At 41.9% G+C, this 18,382-nt stretch overlaps 1 protein-coding gene across 5 annotated transcripts in view; it reads right to left on the bottom strand.

The window, feature by feature from the left end:
- Positions 1-18,382, bottom strand: part of SNUPN (snurportin 1) — a 68,215-nt gene that overhangs the window by 18,849 nt on the left and 30,984 nt on the right. For 3 of the 5 annotated variants that reach the window (XM_073579492.1, XM_073579493.1, XM_073579491.1), the window contains 4 exons: positions 9,179-9,322; positions 6,386-6,475; positions 5,081-5,217; positions 1,800-1,905 (listed from right to left, as the gene is read on the bottom strand). In XM_073579492.1, the coding sequence (XP_073435593.1) occupies positions 1,800-1,905; positions 5,081-5,217; positions 6,386-6,475; positions 9,179-9,322 (477 nt within the window). Of the gene's footprint in view, positions 1-1,799; positions 1,906-5,080; positions 5,218-6,385; positions 6,476-9,178; positions 9,323-13,647; positions 13,922-17,660; positions 18,126-18,382 lie in introns of those variants that run through there. The other 2 variants (XM_073579494.1, XM_073579495.1) reach the window with 2 other exon arrangements.

Genomic DNA, 18,382 nt, shown 5'->3' with positions numbered 1-18,382 from the left:
CCCATAATATGCTGCTGCACAAGGGTTAATGCTGCCCCGTAAAATGCTCCGTAAATACCCCCATATACTGCTGCACAAGGGTTAATGCTGCCCCATAAGATGCTCCATAAATACCCCCATAAGCTGCTGCACAAGGGTTAATGCTGCTCCATAAATAGCCCCATAATATGCTGCTGCACAAAGGTTAATGCTGCCCCGTAAGATGCTCCATAAATACCCCCCATATGCTGCTGCACAAGGGTTAATTCTGCCCCATAAGATGCTCCATAAATACCCCCATATGCTGCTGCACAAGGGTTAATGCTGCCCCATAAGATACTCCATAATTACCCCCTATAATATGCTGCTGCACAAGGGTTAATGCTGCCCTATAAGATGCTCCATATTTCCCCCCATAATATGCTGCTGCTCAAGGGTTAATGCTGCTCCATAAATACCCCTTATTTGCTGCTGCTGCGATTAAAAAAAAAAAATAATGACATACTCACTTCTCCGTCGCTGGGGGGCCAGGTGCCGGTGTCCTGAGCCCCCGGCACCGGCGATATTTACCGGTCCCTGTTCCATCGCCATCCACCGCTGTCTCTCCCGAGTCTCTGCAGTGACTTTCAGCAGAGGGCACACACTGGCTACATCATTGCGCCCTCTGACCTGAATGTCACAGCAGGAGGACCCGGAGACACAGCGGTGCACGGCGATGGAACGGGGACAGGTGAATATTGCTCTGCCCCCGTCATACTCACCCCCTCCTGGCGCATGGTCTTCTCTGTAGCCCCTGCTTCTCCCTTGGTCGTCTGCTTCCTGCGTTCAGTGGTCACATGGTACCGCTTATTAAACTCATAAATATGCGCATATTCATGAGTTTAATGAGCGGTACCATGTGACCGCTGAACGCAGGAAGAAGACGACCGAGGAAGAAGCAGGGGCTGCAGAGATGTGCCAGGAGGGGTGAGTATGGTCCCTGACACCCCCGCTCACCCCCGGTATATGACTCGCGTATAAGCTGAGAGAGGAGACTTTTAGCCCCAAAAAATGGACTGAAAATCTCGGCTTATACACGAGTATATACAGTAAATTGGCACTTTTTTTTCATATTATGATTTATCTAAAATTAAAAAATTAAGAAACAAAAGTCGTAATCTTGCAATTCTCACATTGGGCCACTGAGACTTTTTTAGACTCATACTTTCTATCTTTACAGGAAGAGTTTTTACCAGGCTCTTTATCATCAGAGGCAGGATTATAATAACAGGTAACACCTCTATACCCAGCTGATAACACATCATCCACCAATCACAATAGGTCACATCATTGTTGACCCTGCTTCCCTGCCTTTCATAATGGCCTTTGCAGAGGTTCATTACTCACTTCAATAAAAAAAAGATAGCGTTGGGATTTAACCACTGTGGCTATGTACATGTGTTGTTTCCTGAAACAATAGGAAGTTAGAGTTTAAAATTTCCCCCGTAGCCAGTGTGATAATTGCAAAATTTGTTAGCATTTTTTTTTCAATAAATTTAATAAAAAAAACCTGATTTGAAACAATAGGTCATCTTCTGATGATAGTTTTCATTTAATATAGGTGATGAGCTGTGCTAGTGATGACTGCAACTTTTCCAGTTCAGGGGTTTAATATATGGGGAGTACGTAGACAATGTAACCCAAAGTAAACATGGCTAATATTACAGATGCCAAACGCTATTACTGTTTATGGAAAACTTGCATGAATGAAAGCCCCAGCCTAGAATCTGAATAATGGTTATGTATAGCAGGGCAAATGGATGAATGGAGAATACACTCACCCTCAGCAGGCTCAAGATCTTCTTGCTTAATTCCAGCTCAAAGTTGCTGTACTGACTGCCCCCCATATCATAGATAAAGACCAGGCCATTTCTCTGTGTGTCGACACTGCAGCGAGAGTGCATTATGCTAGTCTAGAACGGAACAAACGTGTAGCACTCGGACAATGTAAGACTAGTTGCTCTGATCCCCAAACTGTGAGTACTAATGGGGAGAGGGCAATCTGAATGCTGGCAAGATAATATGTTACACTTTTAACCATCAAAATTAAGGAAACACTTAAGTAAAATTGGTGTATACTTGGCAACTATCATCTCACCAAGATTGTAGAAAATACTTTGTACGTCTGTTGCTCAGCACTATATAACTCAAGATTTGATAAAAGGGTTAACAGACGCAAAATGATCAAATCATCATATGCCTAAAGAATGGTGGAATTCAACTTTGGAGAACCTTCCGAGTTCAGAAACTACAACGGTCAACAAATCACCTTGTCTGAATGATTTAGGATAGTATGGTCCCTAAAAAAACGCATGTATAGAATCTATATTGTTGGGCTATGTTCACACAGTTTTTTGTGCTTTTTAGGGTGAATCCTCACCAATATACTCCTTAAAAACGATGTGGAAAAAAAAAGAACTCTTCCTATTTATTTCTACGTGCAGTCCACTTTGCTGTTCATATGAGGAGCTTTTGGGTGCTTTTTTTAATTTCCTGGAGAGGTTTTGAAAAACACCTGGTTTGAAAAAAAAAAAAAATGCACTTCACTTTTTGGAAGAAATACTGAAGTAAACCTCTTAAAACTAGTCACTGTTCAATCAATAGGCTGCAAAGAATGTTTCCGGGACAAACTCCTCCAAAAACTACCCAATAAATGAGCATTTCCACAAGTGTTTTCCACTTGAAAAACTTGTCAAATACCTCTGTGTGTACATAGCTTTACAGTGGAAAGTTGTGGTGGGAAAGCTCTATGTTTATTAGTTTACATTAGTGTTTCCTTTAGATTGGTAGTTACATAAATCAATTTTCTCACTTTATTATGTACACCATACACTTGCCTTAAAGTGAGCCTGACAGCTGATATGTGTCGCCCGATCCGTGGGTAGCATATAGCAGGCATTGGCTGTATGATCTCAACCAGGTATGTTTGACTATGTTTAGAAAAAAACCATACTTTAATAGCTGCCAGGGACCAAGCCACGCAAGACACTGGTCAGACAGGCGGGTCTCCCGCAGATTCTCCATGCCCCGCTGCCCTCCCTGGAGTGACAGGTCTCTCCTTATGCATGTACAGTATGTAGGCAGAGAACTGTCTATCCAGGGCAGGGAGAAGCCGCCAGGGTGCCATCTATCCAACTAGTCTCCAGTGTTGCTCAGTCCTCAGCAACTTCTCTGAAATGCCGCAGCGTTTCAGAGTCAAACATACCTGGCTGAGATCATATAGTCAGTGCCTGATACATGCTGCCCACGGATCGGGCAGCATGTACCCGCTTGTCAGGTTCACTTTAATTCCAAGGCTTCAACAAAAATATATTTAGTCTTGACAAAAGAAATAGTAGTAGAAATACACTTATGCACACTTAGTGTTTTTTTTTTTTTTAATTAGAATTACATATTTAGATCTGTTAAAGATAATTTCATGGCAGACAGGACATTGTCATTAAAATATTAACAACATATTAAGCGAACACTGAATACTAAAAATGCATGAATAAATTAACAAATATCCCAGCACTTCCTTAGTTAATCTCCTCCTTTACTATGCTCCTATATTGTCTCATTACAATAAAAAAGGAAAAATCTAAGAAGAAATCTTGTTTTTGTTTCCCGGGAGCAGAGTCACGTTCTGCTGCTCCTCACTGGTTTGTGTCTGGCTGTAAGACAACTGTCTGCGGCAGAAACCTCCCGGCAGCAGGTTGTGGGGCTTCAGTGGGCCACCAGGCTGAAGATGGAACTGATCAGCTGGAGATTAACCCATTTGTTCGCTAAAGGATTTGTTAAAGGATTGTTTGGTTTAGAATCATGCAGAAAATGCTGCAGAATAACAAACAGTTAGCAAAAAAAATATGCAAGATGTCACTGGATATTTTGCAGAGAATAGCTTCCAAGAGATGCTCACCAGCACAGCGATCCACGATTATGGCCAGCAGTGCCCTGTATTACAACCAAGTCTCATTCAGGCCATCAATATTTAAAGGGCCACTCCAGCAATTTTTTTTTTTACTAGATCAGGTATGCAAGTTACGGTACATACTCACCGGTCGGAGTCTTCATCTGTTTTAAGCCCCGCTGCGGTTGCTTTTGAAACCCGCCTGATCACTGTGTATTCTGGAAGTCATTATTCTTAATATATGCTTCTCGGACTCAGAATAAGGTTATAGAGCCATACTCTGAATTCCCAGACACGTGCATTGCAATAAGTGACCTCTGGTTCGCACTATGTGATTTGACAGGTCAGAGAGTGGGGTTGGAAATGGGTGAAAACAGCTACCTGTGTGTAAGTTACTACATGCATTACACTTACATACGTGGTCGCTTACAAAGGGATAATTAAAAAAAAAAACCTGCTGGAGTGGTGCTTTATGCCCAGAAAAGCTCTTTATATTTGTAATGTTCACTTACCATAATTTTTTCTGTCCTATATACTGTAGATATTGTAGTACAGGAGAAAGAAATGCATGGTCTACGTATTTTTTTCTTTAGTACGATAAATTCATGCATCTTCCGTAACATTAATTTGTATGGAAAATGTATGAAGCTTTATAAGCAAAATAACCTGAAAAAGAGTCCTTGGGTGTTAGCAATTTTACAAATTTCAACACAGTGGTTGATATCCATGGCATTTGTGGGAAATTTGCAGAATACAGGAAAATACTGACTTGACTATCCATAGCATGACCTGAAATAAGTACAGATTTTTATCCCAGCATGATGTGATTTGGGTTTTGAAAATTCCCCTTCTCTTGTACTGTATCTTATGTGACCATGGCCATTTTGGTCACATAATTGGTCTCTTTTGATATCTAATTCATTAACCTAATATACCTCTTTAAGAAGGCACAAAGTCCTTCTCGAGTCGGCCACCTCCATTAATCATACTGAAGAGCCCCAGCAATGAAGGCCTCCTGCAGATCTGCAGTGCCTCTGACTACATATACTCATATCATAAAACATGTACTCTAAAGTTGTATTTTTCGCCTTCCATACATCCGCAGTTTTTGATGTGTCTGGAGCAGAACTAATGTACTAGCTGCTGACATCATGGTTACCGTACTTTTCTCACCTCTCCACTGTACGATCCAGCAGGTAGAAGAGAGCCTGGAGAACTGTGTGCTGCACCTCTCTACTGTTTTTTCTTGCTGGGTGGTGAAGTTTAGCAGTAAAGATGGCAATGGAGGCTCCAGTAGGTGCCCTCACACTCTATTGGGAGATAATGGTGCCAACAGAAGATAAAAATGTCATAATACAGACCTTAACCTTTTGTAATACTTTTTCGCACGTACAGTGGGGAAACAAAAAATATTTAGCCAGACACCAATTGTGCAGGTTCTCCCACTTATAAAGATGAAATAGATCTATAATTGACATCATAGGTAGGCCACAAATATGAGAGTCAAAATGAGAAAACAAATCCAGTAGTAATGGCACGTGTTTGAACTTATCAGTATAAAAGACACCTGTCCACAACCTCAAACAGTCACACTCCATACTCCACTATGGTGAAGACCAAAGGGTTGTCGAAGGACACCAGAAACAAAATTCTAGCCCTGCACCAGGCTGGGAAGACTGAATCTGGAATAGGCAAGCAGCTTGGTGTGATGAAATCAACTGTGATCATGGAGTCAGAATGTTGAGTTGCATCCAAAAAACACCACACCTACTGTGAAGCATGGGGGTAGCAACATCAAGCTTTGGGGCTGTTTCTCTGCAAAAGGACCAGGACAACTGATCCGTGTACATGAAAGAATGAATGGTGCTGTGTATCGTGCAAACCTCCTTCCATCAGCAAGGGCATTGAAGATGAAACATGGATGGGTCTTTCAGCATGATAATGATCCCAAGCACACCGCCAGGGCAACAAAAGGTGACTTCATAAGAAGCATATGAAGGTCCTGGAGTGGCCTAGCCAGTCTCCAGATCTCAACCCCATAGAAAACCTTTAGAGGGATTTGAAAGTCCATGTTGCCCAGTGACAGGCCCAAAACATCACTGCTTTAGAGGAGATCTGCATGGAGGAAAGGGCCAACATACCACCAACAGTGTGTGCCAACCTTGTGAAGACTTACAGAAAATGTTTGACCTCTGTCTTTGCCAACAAAGGATATATAACAAAATATTGAGATGAACTTTTGTTAATGACCAAATACTTATTTTCCACCACAAATTGCAAAATAAATCTTGCCAAATCAGACAAGGTGATTTTCTGGATTTGTTTTCTCATTTTGACTCTCATAGTTGTGGTCTACCTATGATGACAATTACAGGCCTCTCTAATCTTTTTAAGTGGGAGAACTTGCACAATTGGTGGCTGACTATATACTTTTTTTCCTCACTATATATATCATAAGTTTTGAAAAGAAGTTCTCACCAGCACGGTAAACTTGCCACTCAGCAATTCAGATAGCAATGGTTCCTGCAAAGGGTTTAGTCTGACGATCCCTTCTCTCTGACGTGTTTCCTGGCATAGAAATATAGAAAAGAATGCCCTTTACAACCATTGATATGAATAATGCTGTGGCGGTGTGTCAGCAGGCATCATCTGCCTGCTTGACGAGACGTAAAGATGCTCATGCACAGATTAGTGATTTATCGTCATTTGTGAGATTTTTGTTTTTAAGATAACACAGGATTAGATTTTAGCAGCAAAGTAAATGTGAAAACCAGCAACCATGGTGCTGTGAGCCAATAAAAGGAGCCCATGGATCTCCATTGATACCAATGTTCAAAGAGCAATCAAAATACTCACGTCATTCCTTCTACGCCAGCGTTTCTCCACTCCAGTCCTCACGGTCCCCCAAACATGGTCATGTTTTCACGGTTTCCTTGGTGTTGCACATGAAATGTAATTATTAACAAGACATCAGAAATGGCCACAGGTTCCCTCTATAAGATATCCTCAAATCATGACCTGTTGGAGGGCTTGAGGACTGGAGTTTCAGAGACACTGTCCAATAATAATAATAATGCTATTCAGTCCTGATCAATGCTTGCTGTCAAGAAACGGAAACATAGATCGAACATCTAGGTGACTTTAAAGGGACAGTCCAGGATAAAAAAAACAAAAAAACACATGGCTACTTTCTTCAAGGATCACCACCACACTTAGGCTGAAATTTATCAAGCAGTTTTGGCTAATTTCCTAGCATAACACTGCTTGAAATGTCGCAAACTTTTTGTGACTTTTGTAATTTTTAATTCCAGCTCTGTCCACTTTGAAAAGTGAGCAGAGTTTAGCAGGGAGGGATGATGTTGACAAATTCAGCTGAACGATGCCCCAAGTTCCTTAGGGGTGCATGCCCCATGCAGAAGTGCATTCTTTATTAACACTGGCATACAAAACATCCATCTTGATGAATCAGTCTTGGTGTCTGGTATTTTGCCTCTGCCTCTTAGGGCTGAGATTAAACAATGAGTATTTGGTGCATTTTTGATGTTACTAGTTTTCTGAAGCATCTCTACACCAATTAGCTAAATTAGGTTACTTGCACTTTTTGTACATGCGTTTTGATTGCTTTTTTTCAGCTGCAGTTTGTGTCTCCTTTTGGTATGTCATGTTTTAAATTAACAAAAACAAAGATAAAAACAAAATGAGCAAATACCCTGCAGTAAGTAAATTAATAAATAGTAGTACGTGTAAATAAATCAGTACTTTGTTAACACTATTGTGATCAAAAGAGTAAAAGCCATCCCACCACGACAAGGTGTACCCAATCAGGAGGGACCCGAACTCTTGTAGTTCACCTCTCTACGTGCCAGCAGACCTCAAAATAGACGGGGGCAGAGCAGTACACAACACCTGACTGTTTTGCACCTGCTCGTGGAAAGAAAGCTATATAGACAAGATGCATGTGCTAAGTACAAAAAATTAAAGCAAAACCAAAGAAATGAGCCGGAACACATGTTGATATAAGCTGTGGTCTTTGTCTCCTTTTGGGATGTGATATTTGCAATAAAACTTTTGTTTTGGATACATCCTGTTATTTGTCTTTGCTGAAACTGTATTGATAAAGTCATTTTTTTCAGTGATTTTTCGCTGCGGAAATGCATTAAAAAAAAACATATGCATTTTTTCACATGCAGATTTCCTCATCTAATTCAAGCCTATGGGGAAAATCCACAAATAAAATCCAGATTTACTCCAGGAGTTGACATGTTGCAGATTTCAAAAATGCATCACAGGTTAGTTTACGTTGCATTTAAAAAAAAGCATCTTTAATACTTTTCGTGAGAACTTAAAGAGGTTGTTCAGTACTTTTACACTTATGACCTACCCTTAAATGTAATTTCACTCTCTATGGGCTCTGGTGCCGATAATACACCTAACATTATGGTTCTATCCTTAGGATAGGTTATTAGTGTCTGGATCCGACAACCAGCACCCCCGCCGATAAGCTGTTATCGGTGGAGACTGGCGGCCACTATCAGAAGACGGAACAGCTCGGCAAATGAGTACTTGTGGCCGCAGGGTACTACACATCCACCCGCTATTGATTTGAATAGGAGGCAGATGTGGAGCACCAAGCCTCAGCAACTACCAGAAAACAGAGCAGCTCGGCGAGTACTTCCAGCCGGCAGCCGCCACCACTGATAACAGCTAATCGTCAGGAGTGCCAGGTGTTGGACTCTCTCTAATCTTTAGGGTATGTGCACACGCTGCAGATCCGCAGCGGTTTTGGCTCTGTGGGTCCGCAGCAGATTCGGCTGCGTTGTACAGTACCTTTATTTCCTATGGAAAAAAAAAACGCAGTGCACATGCTGCGGATTTTTCCACGCGGTTTTGCTGTGGGTTACAATCCGCAGCATGTCAATTTTTTGTGCAGTTTCCGCTGCGGTTTCACACCTTATCATTATGAGGTGTGAAACCGCAGGCTAATCCGCAGATAAACCGCAGGACTTTTGTCCTGCGGATTTTCCAACAAAATCCGCACAACCTAAAAACTACGTGTGCACTTACCCTAATGTGAATGGAGCTGGACAAGATGAGTATTTTCATTAGGTTTCTTTATTTTCTATATAGCTTATAGATACATGGAATATGCATTGGGCACAACTACTTTTCTGAATGAAAGGATTATCACTACCATTCTTCTTGAAATGTGCATATGGGATGAATATACTTGGGTGTGTATAACTGATCGTTTCAGAGCAGCTCATCCCTTACCCTGTATGAGTGGAACAGTTCAATTGCTCGGACAACGTCAAATTTTCTTGCCATTAGAAACTTCACGGCGACATCCCAGGAGAGAGGGGGCACTGAGTGAAAGGAAGTCCAGGAATTCATCTCCTGTAGGAACCGCTGCGTGGCCTGGGAAAAAAACATGGGCATGTAAAACTATCCCAGACTAGGAATGCCAGGGAGTGACACAGCGCAAAGTACACAATGCTGGGAAATCGTGGTGCAGAAATAGTGAGAAACACAGTGTGGCGCTTATATGACAACTGGCTGATGGCATGTGGCACGTCAGTGGGCATTTTAGAAGGCAAGGACTTGAACAAAGATGTTTTGTCCAGACGAGCCAAGTAATGTTAGCGGAGTAGGATACGTTACGTTTTATGGTTGAAGATTGACAGACGACAGATGGCACAGGCACGGAAGAGGCAGTATTAACCCATAAATGACAAAAACAATATTTACACAGTCGTTTCACCATGGAAGTGCTAATATACAGTATGTCAACCAGATAATATCTTATGTACAGGCAGATAAGTTAGAAAAAGTACTAGGAATCTGCTGTAACTTTACAGCAACTATAAGGCTCAGATGTACTAAGCTGCGACATCAATGCTGTATTTACTATGAGCAGACGTAGATTTAAAAACTGAAAAACTGGAGCCATTTTCAGACTTTTTTTTTTTTCTTTTTAAATATGACTAAGGCCGGGGTCACACTTGCGAGTGCAATGCAAGAAACTTGCGCGAGTCTCTCACCTCAATACCCGGCACTGCCACCGGCACTTGGGACCGGAGTGTGCGGCTGCATGTCTTTCTGTGCAGCTGAACGCTCTGGACCGAACGGCCGGCGGCAGTGCCGGGTATTGAGGAGAGTTTCTCGCATTGCACTCGCAAGCATGACCCCGGCCTAAAACTACATCTCACTTGGAGACCACTTTTCAAACTTGGCGAGTGATGAGAAAAGTTGCAAATTTATTCCAAATCATCATTTGCAACTTGTTCAATATTAACCAATCAGCTTTTATACTTTCAAAAATAAGTCTGAAAACTAACAGGGGTTTTCCATCACTTTTTTTTATTTTATATTTATTCATAGACTTGCCTAGTTTAAAAAGGAAAAAAAAATGATTTAATCACCTGCTGTGGTCCCTGGTCTGGCCTGGAACCGCCAGAAAAAGTGCACAATAAACTTTAAAAATAATATACATATGCAGAGCAATGATAAAACGACTTGCAGTGCAAAAATTTTCTATTATTTTAAGGCCTCATACAGATGACGTTTTCACAGTTAGAATGCGTACCTGTTATAGTCTATGGAGTTGTTCAAAAGTCCTTATTTTTTTTGCTGACTGTTAGTGATAAGCGCAAAGGTGTTATATGAGCATGCTAATCGGGTATCTTCGGCATGCTCAACTAATATGTTTTAGTCCCCGCAGCTGCATGTCTCATGGCTGTTCGACAGCCGCAATACATGCAGAGAATGTCTAACATACAGGCTTTTCATGCATGTGCTGTGACACAGCCGTGACGCTCGCAGCTGCGGAGTCGAACAGCTGATCAGCCGTCGTGTTCCATGTATCCAGGTTCCCGCTGTAGCTTATTCGGTAAGTTCTATAGCTTGCAGAATAAGCAGGGACCCAAACAAATTTGCTCAACTCTAGTCATAACCATGGATAACTAAAGTCCTGCAATGCCTGCACATGGCAGAAGTGACATAGCTTATCAGAAGAACTAAGCTACATTTCTAATTGGAGGAATTTGCTGATATTTTTATTATACCTACTACATATTGGGATAGAATAATGGTGATGGGACTAGCCCTTTAATGATATACAGTGGGTACGGAAAGTATTCAGACCCCTTTAAATTTTTCACCCTTTCATGGCAGCCATTGGGTAAATTAAAAAAAAATAAAAATCTTTTTTTCTCATTAATGTACACTCTGCACCCCATCTTGATGGGAAAAAACCCAGAAATGTAGATTTTTTTCCAAATTTATTAAAAAAGAAAAACTGAAATATCACATGGTCATAAGTATTCAGACCCTTTGCTCGACGCTCATAATTAAGTCACATGCTGACCATTTCCTTGTGATCCTCCTTGAGATGGTTCTCCTTCATCGGAGTCTAGATGTGTTTAATTAAACTGATAGAACTTGATTTGTAAAGGCACACACCTGCCTATATAAGACCTCACAGCTCACAGTGCATGTCAGACCCAATGAGAATCATGAGGTCAAAGGAACTGGCCAAGGCACACATCTGGCCAAGGTAACAAGAGAATTTCTGCAGTACTCAAGGTTCCTAAGAGCACAGTGGCCTCCATAATCCTTAAATGGAAGAAGTTTGGGACCACCAGAAGTCTTCCTAGACCTGGCCGTCCAGCTAAACTGAGCAATCGTAGAAGAGCCTTGGTGAGAGAGGTAAAGAAGAACCCCAAAATCACTGTGGCTAAGCTCCACAGATGTAGTAGGGAGATGGGAGAAAGTTCCACAAAGTCAACTATCACTGCAGCCCTTCACCAGTCGGGCCTTTATGGCCCGACAGAAACCTCTCCTCAGTGCGAGACATATGAATGCTCGCATAGAGTTTGCTAAAAAACACATGAAGGAATCTCAGACTATGAGAAATAAGATTCTCTGGTTTGAGGAGACAAAAAATAGAACTTTTTGGTGATCATTCTAAGCGATATATGTAGACAAAACCAGGCACTGCTCATCACCTGCCCAATACAATCCCAACAGTGAAACACGGTGGTGGCAGCATCATGCTATGGGGGTGTTTTTCAGCTGCAGGGACAGGATGACTGGTTGCATTTGAAGGAAACATGAATGCGCCCAAGTACAGAGATATCCTGGATGACAACCTGTTCCAGAGTGCTCTGGACCGCAGACTTGGCCAAAGGTTTACCTTCCAACAAGACAATGACCCTAAGCACACAGCTAAAATAACAAAGGAGTGGCTTCAGAACAATTCTGTGACCATTGTTGACTGGCCCAGCCAGAGCCCTGACCAATACCCAATTGAGCATCTCTGGAGAGACCTGAAAATGGCTGTCCACCAACGTTCACCATCCAACCTGACGGAACTGGAGGAAGGATGGCAGAGGATCCCAAAATCCAGGTGTGAAAAACCTTCCGTTTCCCAAGACGACTCATGGCTGTACTACCTCAAAAGGGTGCTTCTACTCAATACTGAGCAAAGGGTCTGAATACTTATGACCATGTGATATTTCAGTTTTTCTTTAATAAATTTGCAAAATTTTCTACAGTCGAGATGGGGTGCAGAGTGTACATTAGTGAGAAAAAACAACTTTTTGGAATTTACCAAATGGCTGCAATGAAACAAAGAGTGAAAAATTTAAAGGGGTCTGAATACTTCCGTACCCACTGTACATGTGCCTAATGAAACAGGGATAAAGTCAATTTTTTTATTGTATTGCGTGGCTAAAATGTGATGTGCAAAATCAGGCAAAACAATTCACTTCTGCTTACAACATAAAGAACTACTACTTATGGTTGCTTATATATTCTGGAGTGTTGTACAGAGATTGCAATCATTCTGGGCTCTGTGTCCCTAGTTGAGCGCACATTTCATTTTTTCTTTCTTGCAAAGCTCTTTTTTTTAGGGCACATTTCAGAAGACATTTACGGAGTTTGGGATAAAGCCCACTTGAGCTCAGGAAGATTTTACCATCAGATAGATTCAGATTTATGACCTGAATGTCAACCATTGTGCTGCCCGTAGCATGTATTTTAATACAGAAAAAAAAAAATTCTGTATGTTAAAGGGGTTTCCACAAGATATAGTCTGATCACTATGGGGGTCCCTCAGTGATCCCCATCAATGACTACAATGGGTGTACTGAGCTGTCTCGCTGCTTGGATTGGCAGTAGAGCTCTGTAGTTGGCGCGGACAGCTGAACGTGGCACCCAGCTGTCACTGTCAGTCCCATGGAAGCACGACACATTTGACCACCTCTCCATTCATACTCCTCAGTGCAGTGGGGGTAGGAACATGCAGTTCTGGACCCTCATTCTAGTAGACATCCCCCTGAGTTTCTGTATCTATTTTGTGCCTGCAGTCTGCTTCTTGCCCTAGCAGCACGGTGGATGGGAATTTTTGCAAATGTTCCTGTACAGGTGGTCTGTTGCGGACTGGATATACTATATACATTGACAAGCAATTGATTTTTTTTTTAAATAGAAAAGTATCTTTTACTTCTTAAAATGGCTCAAAAATCCCAACACATAGATTAAGAAAAATCGCAGAATATCTCACACATGAAGACCGGCTGCTCCAGAACACACATTTGCACATTACACGACTGCTTTGCAGATACTTGCTGTTAATACAGATGAGTTTTTGCACACAATTGCCCTTTAACAGTTTACTGACAAACTAAGCTCTGTAAGCCGGTAACATAGAATCTACACACAGAGAAAATAAAAAAAATTACCTGTTCCTCCTCCTGTGTCAGGGCTTGGGCCATGCCTGCAATCTTCCCTCCACTTTCCAATTCCTACTACAGGCTGGGGCTCCCAAGAGGCCTAGATAATGGCCAGGCCTCTCCTATAAAGCTTCACGCTGGAGGCCCAGAGACCAAGCAGAGGATCTACGGGTGTGCTATGGCTGCCCCCCTGCTTCAGAAACCACTACAGGAAGGCCACTGCCCAAGATTTAATATGGACGGGACATTTTCTTAACAGGGTGAGGGGGGAAAGAGGAAGCAGTCATAAAAAACAGTGAGACATCCAGAAAAGATACACAGGCACCCTCTAGTGGCACCCATTAACTCTGCAGGACAAGCTCCAAGCATAACCCCTTCATCACCACCACCCCATAACAAATAGCCTCCTCTCCAAAAGTGTACAGTAATGGGATCTCTTTTAGGCCACGTTCACACATTCAGCATTTGGTCAGTATTTTACCTCAGTATTTGTAAGCCAAAACCAGGAGAGGAACAATCAGAGGAAAAGTATAATAGAAACACGTCTCCACTCCTGTATTTATCACCCACTCCTGGTTTTGGCTTACAGATACTGAGGTAAAATACTGACCAAATACTGAACGTGTGAATGAGCTACATGCAGAGTAACTGAAATATCTAGTAAATAGTGATCTATGGGATGAGAACCGTTTATTACATTATCGGTTCTGTGAAACCTTTCTACCTCCATCTCCATAATCTATAGGCTGTGTAACATGCTGGTCTCTACCTCCAAGACAAGCCAGGGAAAGAAATCGCCAGCACATATAGTGCTGGCAGACATCCGAGCACAGGTACACACCTACAGAAATAAAAGAGATGGCTGTAATACATAGCCAGTGCTGCAAATCAATGAAGAAAGGGACGCAAAACAAGCAGGTGTGACGGTGTACTGAACTGGTTAACCCCGCTTGGTATGAACATTATAGCTCTGGCTCATTAAGACTGGCATAGTGTTAATGAAGGGGGTGTTGGAGTACGATGGAGCTAATTCATTTTTCTATTAACTGTCATGTGTCACCGCCACAACTGTACTCCAGTCACTACATTTCTGGAGTATATGACACTAAGGCTGTGCACACGCTGCGGATTAGGTGCCAAAACTGCTGCGGAACCGCAGCAAAATCCGCAGCGTGTGCACACAGCCTAAAGGGGCATCATTTTTCAAGAATATGACGTTCGGGTGCAACCACATCTGCTCCATGTTACGCCAATACAGCCGTAGCTGCCAAGACTGGTGTGTAAATGCCAAATGTCGCAATTTTTCTGCGCAACTTTCACATTCTGCAAAAATATTGCGACTTACGTTGTTTACATGCCAGAATTCAGGTATAAAACGCCTTAACAACCCGTGGGCCTTTCTGAAAAGACTGTTTCAAAGGGTGGTCTCAAGGGGTTCAATGGATAAAATGGCAAAATGCTTGTAAGAACAGACTACTACTTATCCCACAAGGCTAGGGCTACACACACCGACTGGGTGTCAGCAGATTTCTAGTCTTGGCCAGGAGGATACTGCTTATTACTAATAATAATCTTTATATAGCGCCAACATATTCTGCAGAGCTTTATAGTTTCAAAAGACAAGTCATAATATACCTCATGGACAAGCAAACAGTATATTCCAAATCGCTGGCTTTATGATCCTGGAGATCAGACTGAACGTATAAAAAGACTGATAGCTTCTAAATAAATGGGCCTGTGGCCTAGTCCTATTACACAGTAGGAAATTTGCCCCAAAAGTAACTATTCTGGTAACTAGTCTGCCCTTGCCACACGTGATTCAATCTCCCGGAGCGAACACACAATACTAGCTCATCACGTCACATTATTTTCATGGCTAAACTGCAGCGTAATACAACCAGACATATACGCAAGAAATACAGGTAAAATACAAATATATAACCATGAGGTTCAGTGGGTAGACTTAGCCTCTTTTGTATATGCATGTCAGAGGTCGGAGGGCATTTTCCACAACCTGATACACAAGAATTTTCTGGCGATTATCCCTATTAGGCCACGGTCACACGTTCAATATTTTCAATCAGTATTTGTAAGCAAAACTCAGGAGTGGGTGAGAAATACAGAAGTGGTGACGTGTTTCTATTATACTTTTCCTCTGATTGTTCCACTGCTGGTTTTGGCTTATAAATACTGATGTGGTTGCCCAAAGGGGTAATTTATAGAGATACCACAGACCTGATTCACTGGAGGTTTCTTGGTATTTTTTTTAGCACTTTGACTGGCTTTGACCGAATTCACATGTCCGTGAACCATGCATAATTTTTGGATAGAAATACTCCTAACCTGAGCCCACTGCCTCATATATAGTAATGCAGTCAATTAGCTCAGGTCAGGAAACCTGCCAGTTGGGCCAGGGTGTGCGATCCGACCACAACCCGTGTTTTATGTGCACATGAATTAGGCCCAAAGCCCAATTCGCACATCTAGGTCTCGCAGTCCTAGTATGTGGATGGACCAGCTGCGAGTCTTCTGACCTGAACTTGGCAGCCTCATGCAATCATATGAAGTTGTTGAGTACAGATCGGTAGACCCACGGCTTGGTCTGTGACTCACGGACTAGGACATGGATAAGTGAATGCCGCCTCAGAGATTTTTTTTTTTTTTTTAACATTGTCCACCAATGACAGAGAGAGAATACATTACCCTATGGTACTGGCTGTAATAGTGGTGGGAATATGTACCATATATGTTCTTCTGTTTGGGAAGTTTATTCCGTAAAGGTTTTGATGTGTGTGAATTGTGTTTACTGCAGTCCTTATTCGAGATAAATGCGTCTTTATCAGTGAATCACTGAACAATTGCCTGACAACATGGAATCATGAGATCAATGTCATTCAATGAGGCAGTGCAGATGAACAATTTTCCTCTGGAACTCAGTTGAGAATCACCCATTCAAATCTATGGGTGTGAGGACAAAAGGAAAAAAAAACAAACAAAAAAAAAAACAGATGGCATACGGAGTCAGTGTAGCATCCGATTTTTACCAAAACACATTGCAATTCTATAGCACAGGAAACTGTAAATGGTCCTGGAAATAATAGCTGCTGTAAAAAAGACCAGATTGCATATGGATGACAAGTTAGAAAAATACTGGTCCACTTTTGTGGATGAAACACTGAACAATTTTTTTTATATACAATTGTGTGAATCTACCCTTACAAAGAAAATTCTTTGAAAATTATTAATAGTGATGAGCGAGCACGCTCGGGTGCTAACCAAATGTCTTCGGCGAATACCATCGAGTAGACGCGGCTGCACGTCTCGTAAGTGTTTGACAGCTGCAACACATGCAGGGAATTTCTAACAAACAGGCAGTTTCCGGCATAGGTTGCGGCTGTCGAACATCCGCAAGACTCAAGCTTTTTTTTTTTTTTCTTGAGCATGCCGAAGACACTTGATTAGGACATGAGCGTGCTCAGATAACACCTTATCCGAGCACGTTCGCTCATCACTAATTATTAATCATAAATACAAAAAATAATCATACATCTGTGACTTCATATGGTCCACATATTTCCAGAAGCTGAATATATCATTGGCACAGATCAGACATTGCAGCTTCTATGATTAATAAGCTTTTAAAATGACACACTTCACCAATGTCACTTTCATAGATGTCTATAATGTACACTGGGTGAAATTAATTTTCAAATCAACAGCTCATCAGTCCTGTAGCAGATTTTCACCCTTTGCACTGCATAGGGCAAGATCCACCTTATTGTCATCACCTACAACTGCCTCATGATTTGACGTGTACGAGGGATGGGTACGTCACAATAATCTACAGTCCGCTGTGCAAACTATCCGCCATGCATGGTCCTACCCTTACAATACATCATTCAGTTTGAGACTGTTACAAGATATTTTAGGTCAGTGTTGTGATGAAGACCACAAAAACTAGAAATATCTAGGCATCTTTACTAGAAAGCAAAGTGCAGTTACAGATCAGAAAAATTCACATGTGCATTTCTGAAAATGTAGTTTTATTAAAAAAAAATTAGAAAATGTATACTTTAGGTTTATAAATAGTGCACCGCTGTACATTAACTCCATGTCAGGCCCAGAACAATATTAAGGTCAAAGCACAGGTGGTGTTATCGGAATGGCAGCAATGAATGAATGTGCACACCATCCTGGAGAGCGTGTGCCAGAAGTCTTTTGTGCATACAATCTTCTTAAGATGGAGGGATTGTTGATAGATGTTCCAGTTCATAACGTCCACCCTCCGCTGCTCCTTTCCCATCCTTCTTGTGTTCCAGAATTTGTCGCATTTGCTCTTGTGCGTATGCTGGCTTTTCTGTAAGGGGTCCTGGTGGGGCAGGAAATCCTAGAATTTCAGGTGCCATGTATGGACGGAGCCACCCAACCAGCGGAGTACTACCTGGAGTATAGTGTGTGTGCATGTGGTAAAATAACAGGCCGTCCACCTAGTAATGAAGCAAGAACACAAACCGATAAGTCCATCCTGCTGCGGAAAGCAGAGTGCAGCTTTCTAAAAATCAGTAGTGATTAGCAAACGTGCTCCAAGGCTGTTTGATATCCGCGAGACATGCTGCAAAAACAGCTGCAAGACATGCAGGTGCATGGACTCGAACATATTATGCCACAGTCACTTGGTTAGCACCCAAGCATACTCAGATAACACCTTATCCTATAACACCTTACCCGAGCACGCTTACTCATC

This window comes from Dendrobates tinctorius, unplaced genomic scaffold (assembly GCF_039654945.1).
Source record: "Dendrobates tinctorius isolate UK_male_01 unplaced genomic scaffold, ASM3965494v1 ptg000062l, whole genome shotgun sequence".
In the NCBI taxonomy this organism is placed as follows: domain Eukaryota; kingdom Metazoa; phylum Chordata; class Amphibia; order Anura; family Dendrobatidae; genus Dendrobates; species Dendrobates tinctorius.
This window is presented reverse-complemented; position numbering and strand designations above follow the sequence as displayed.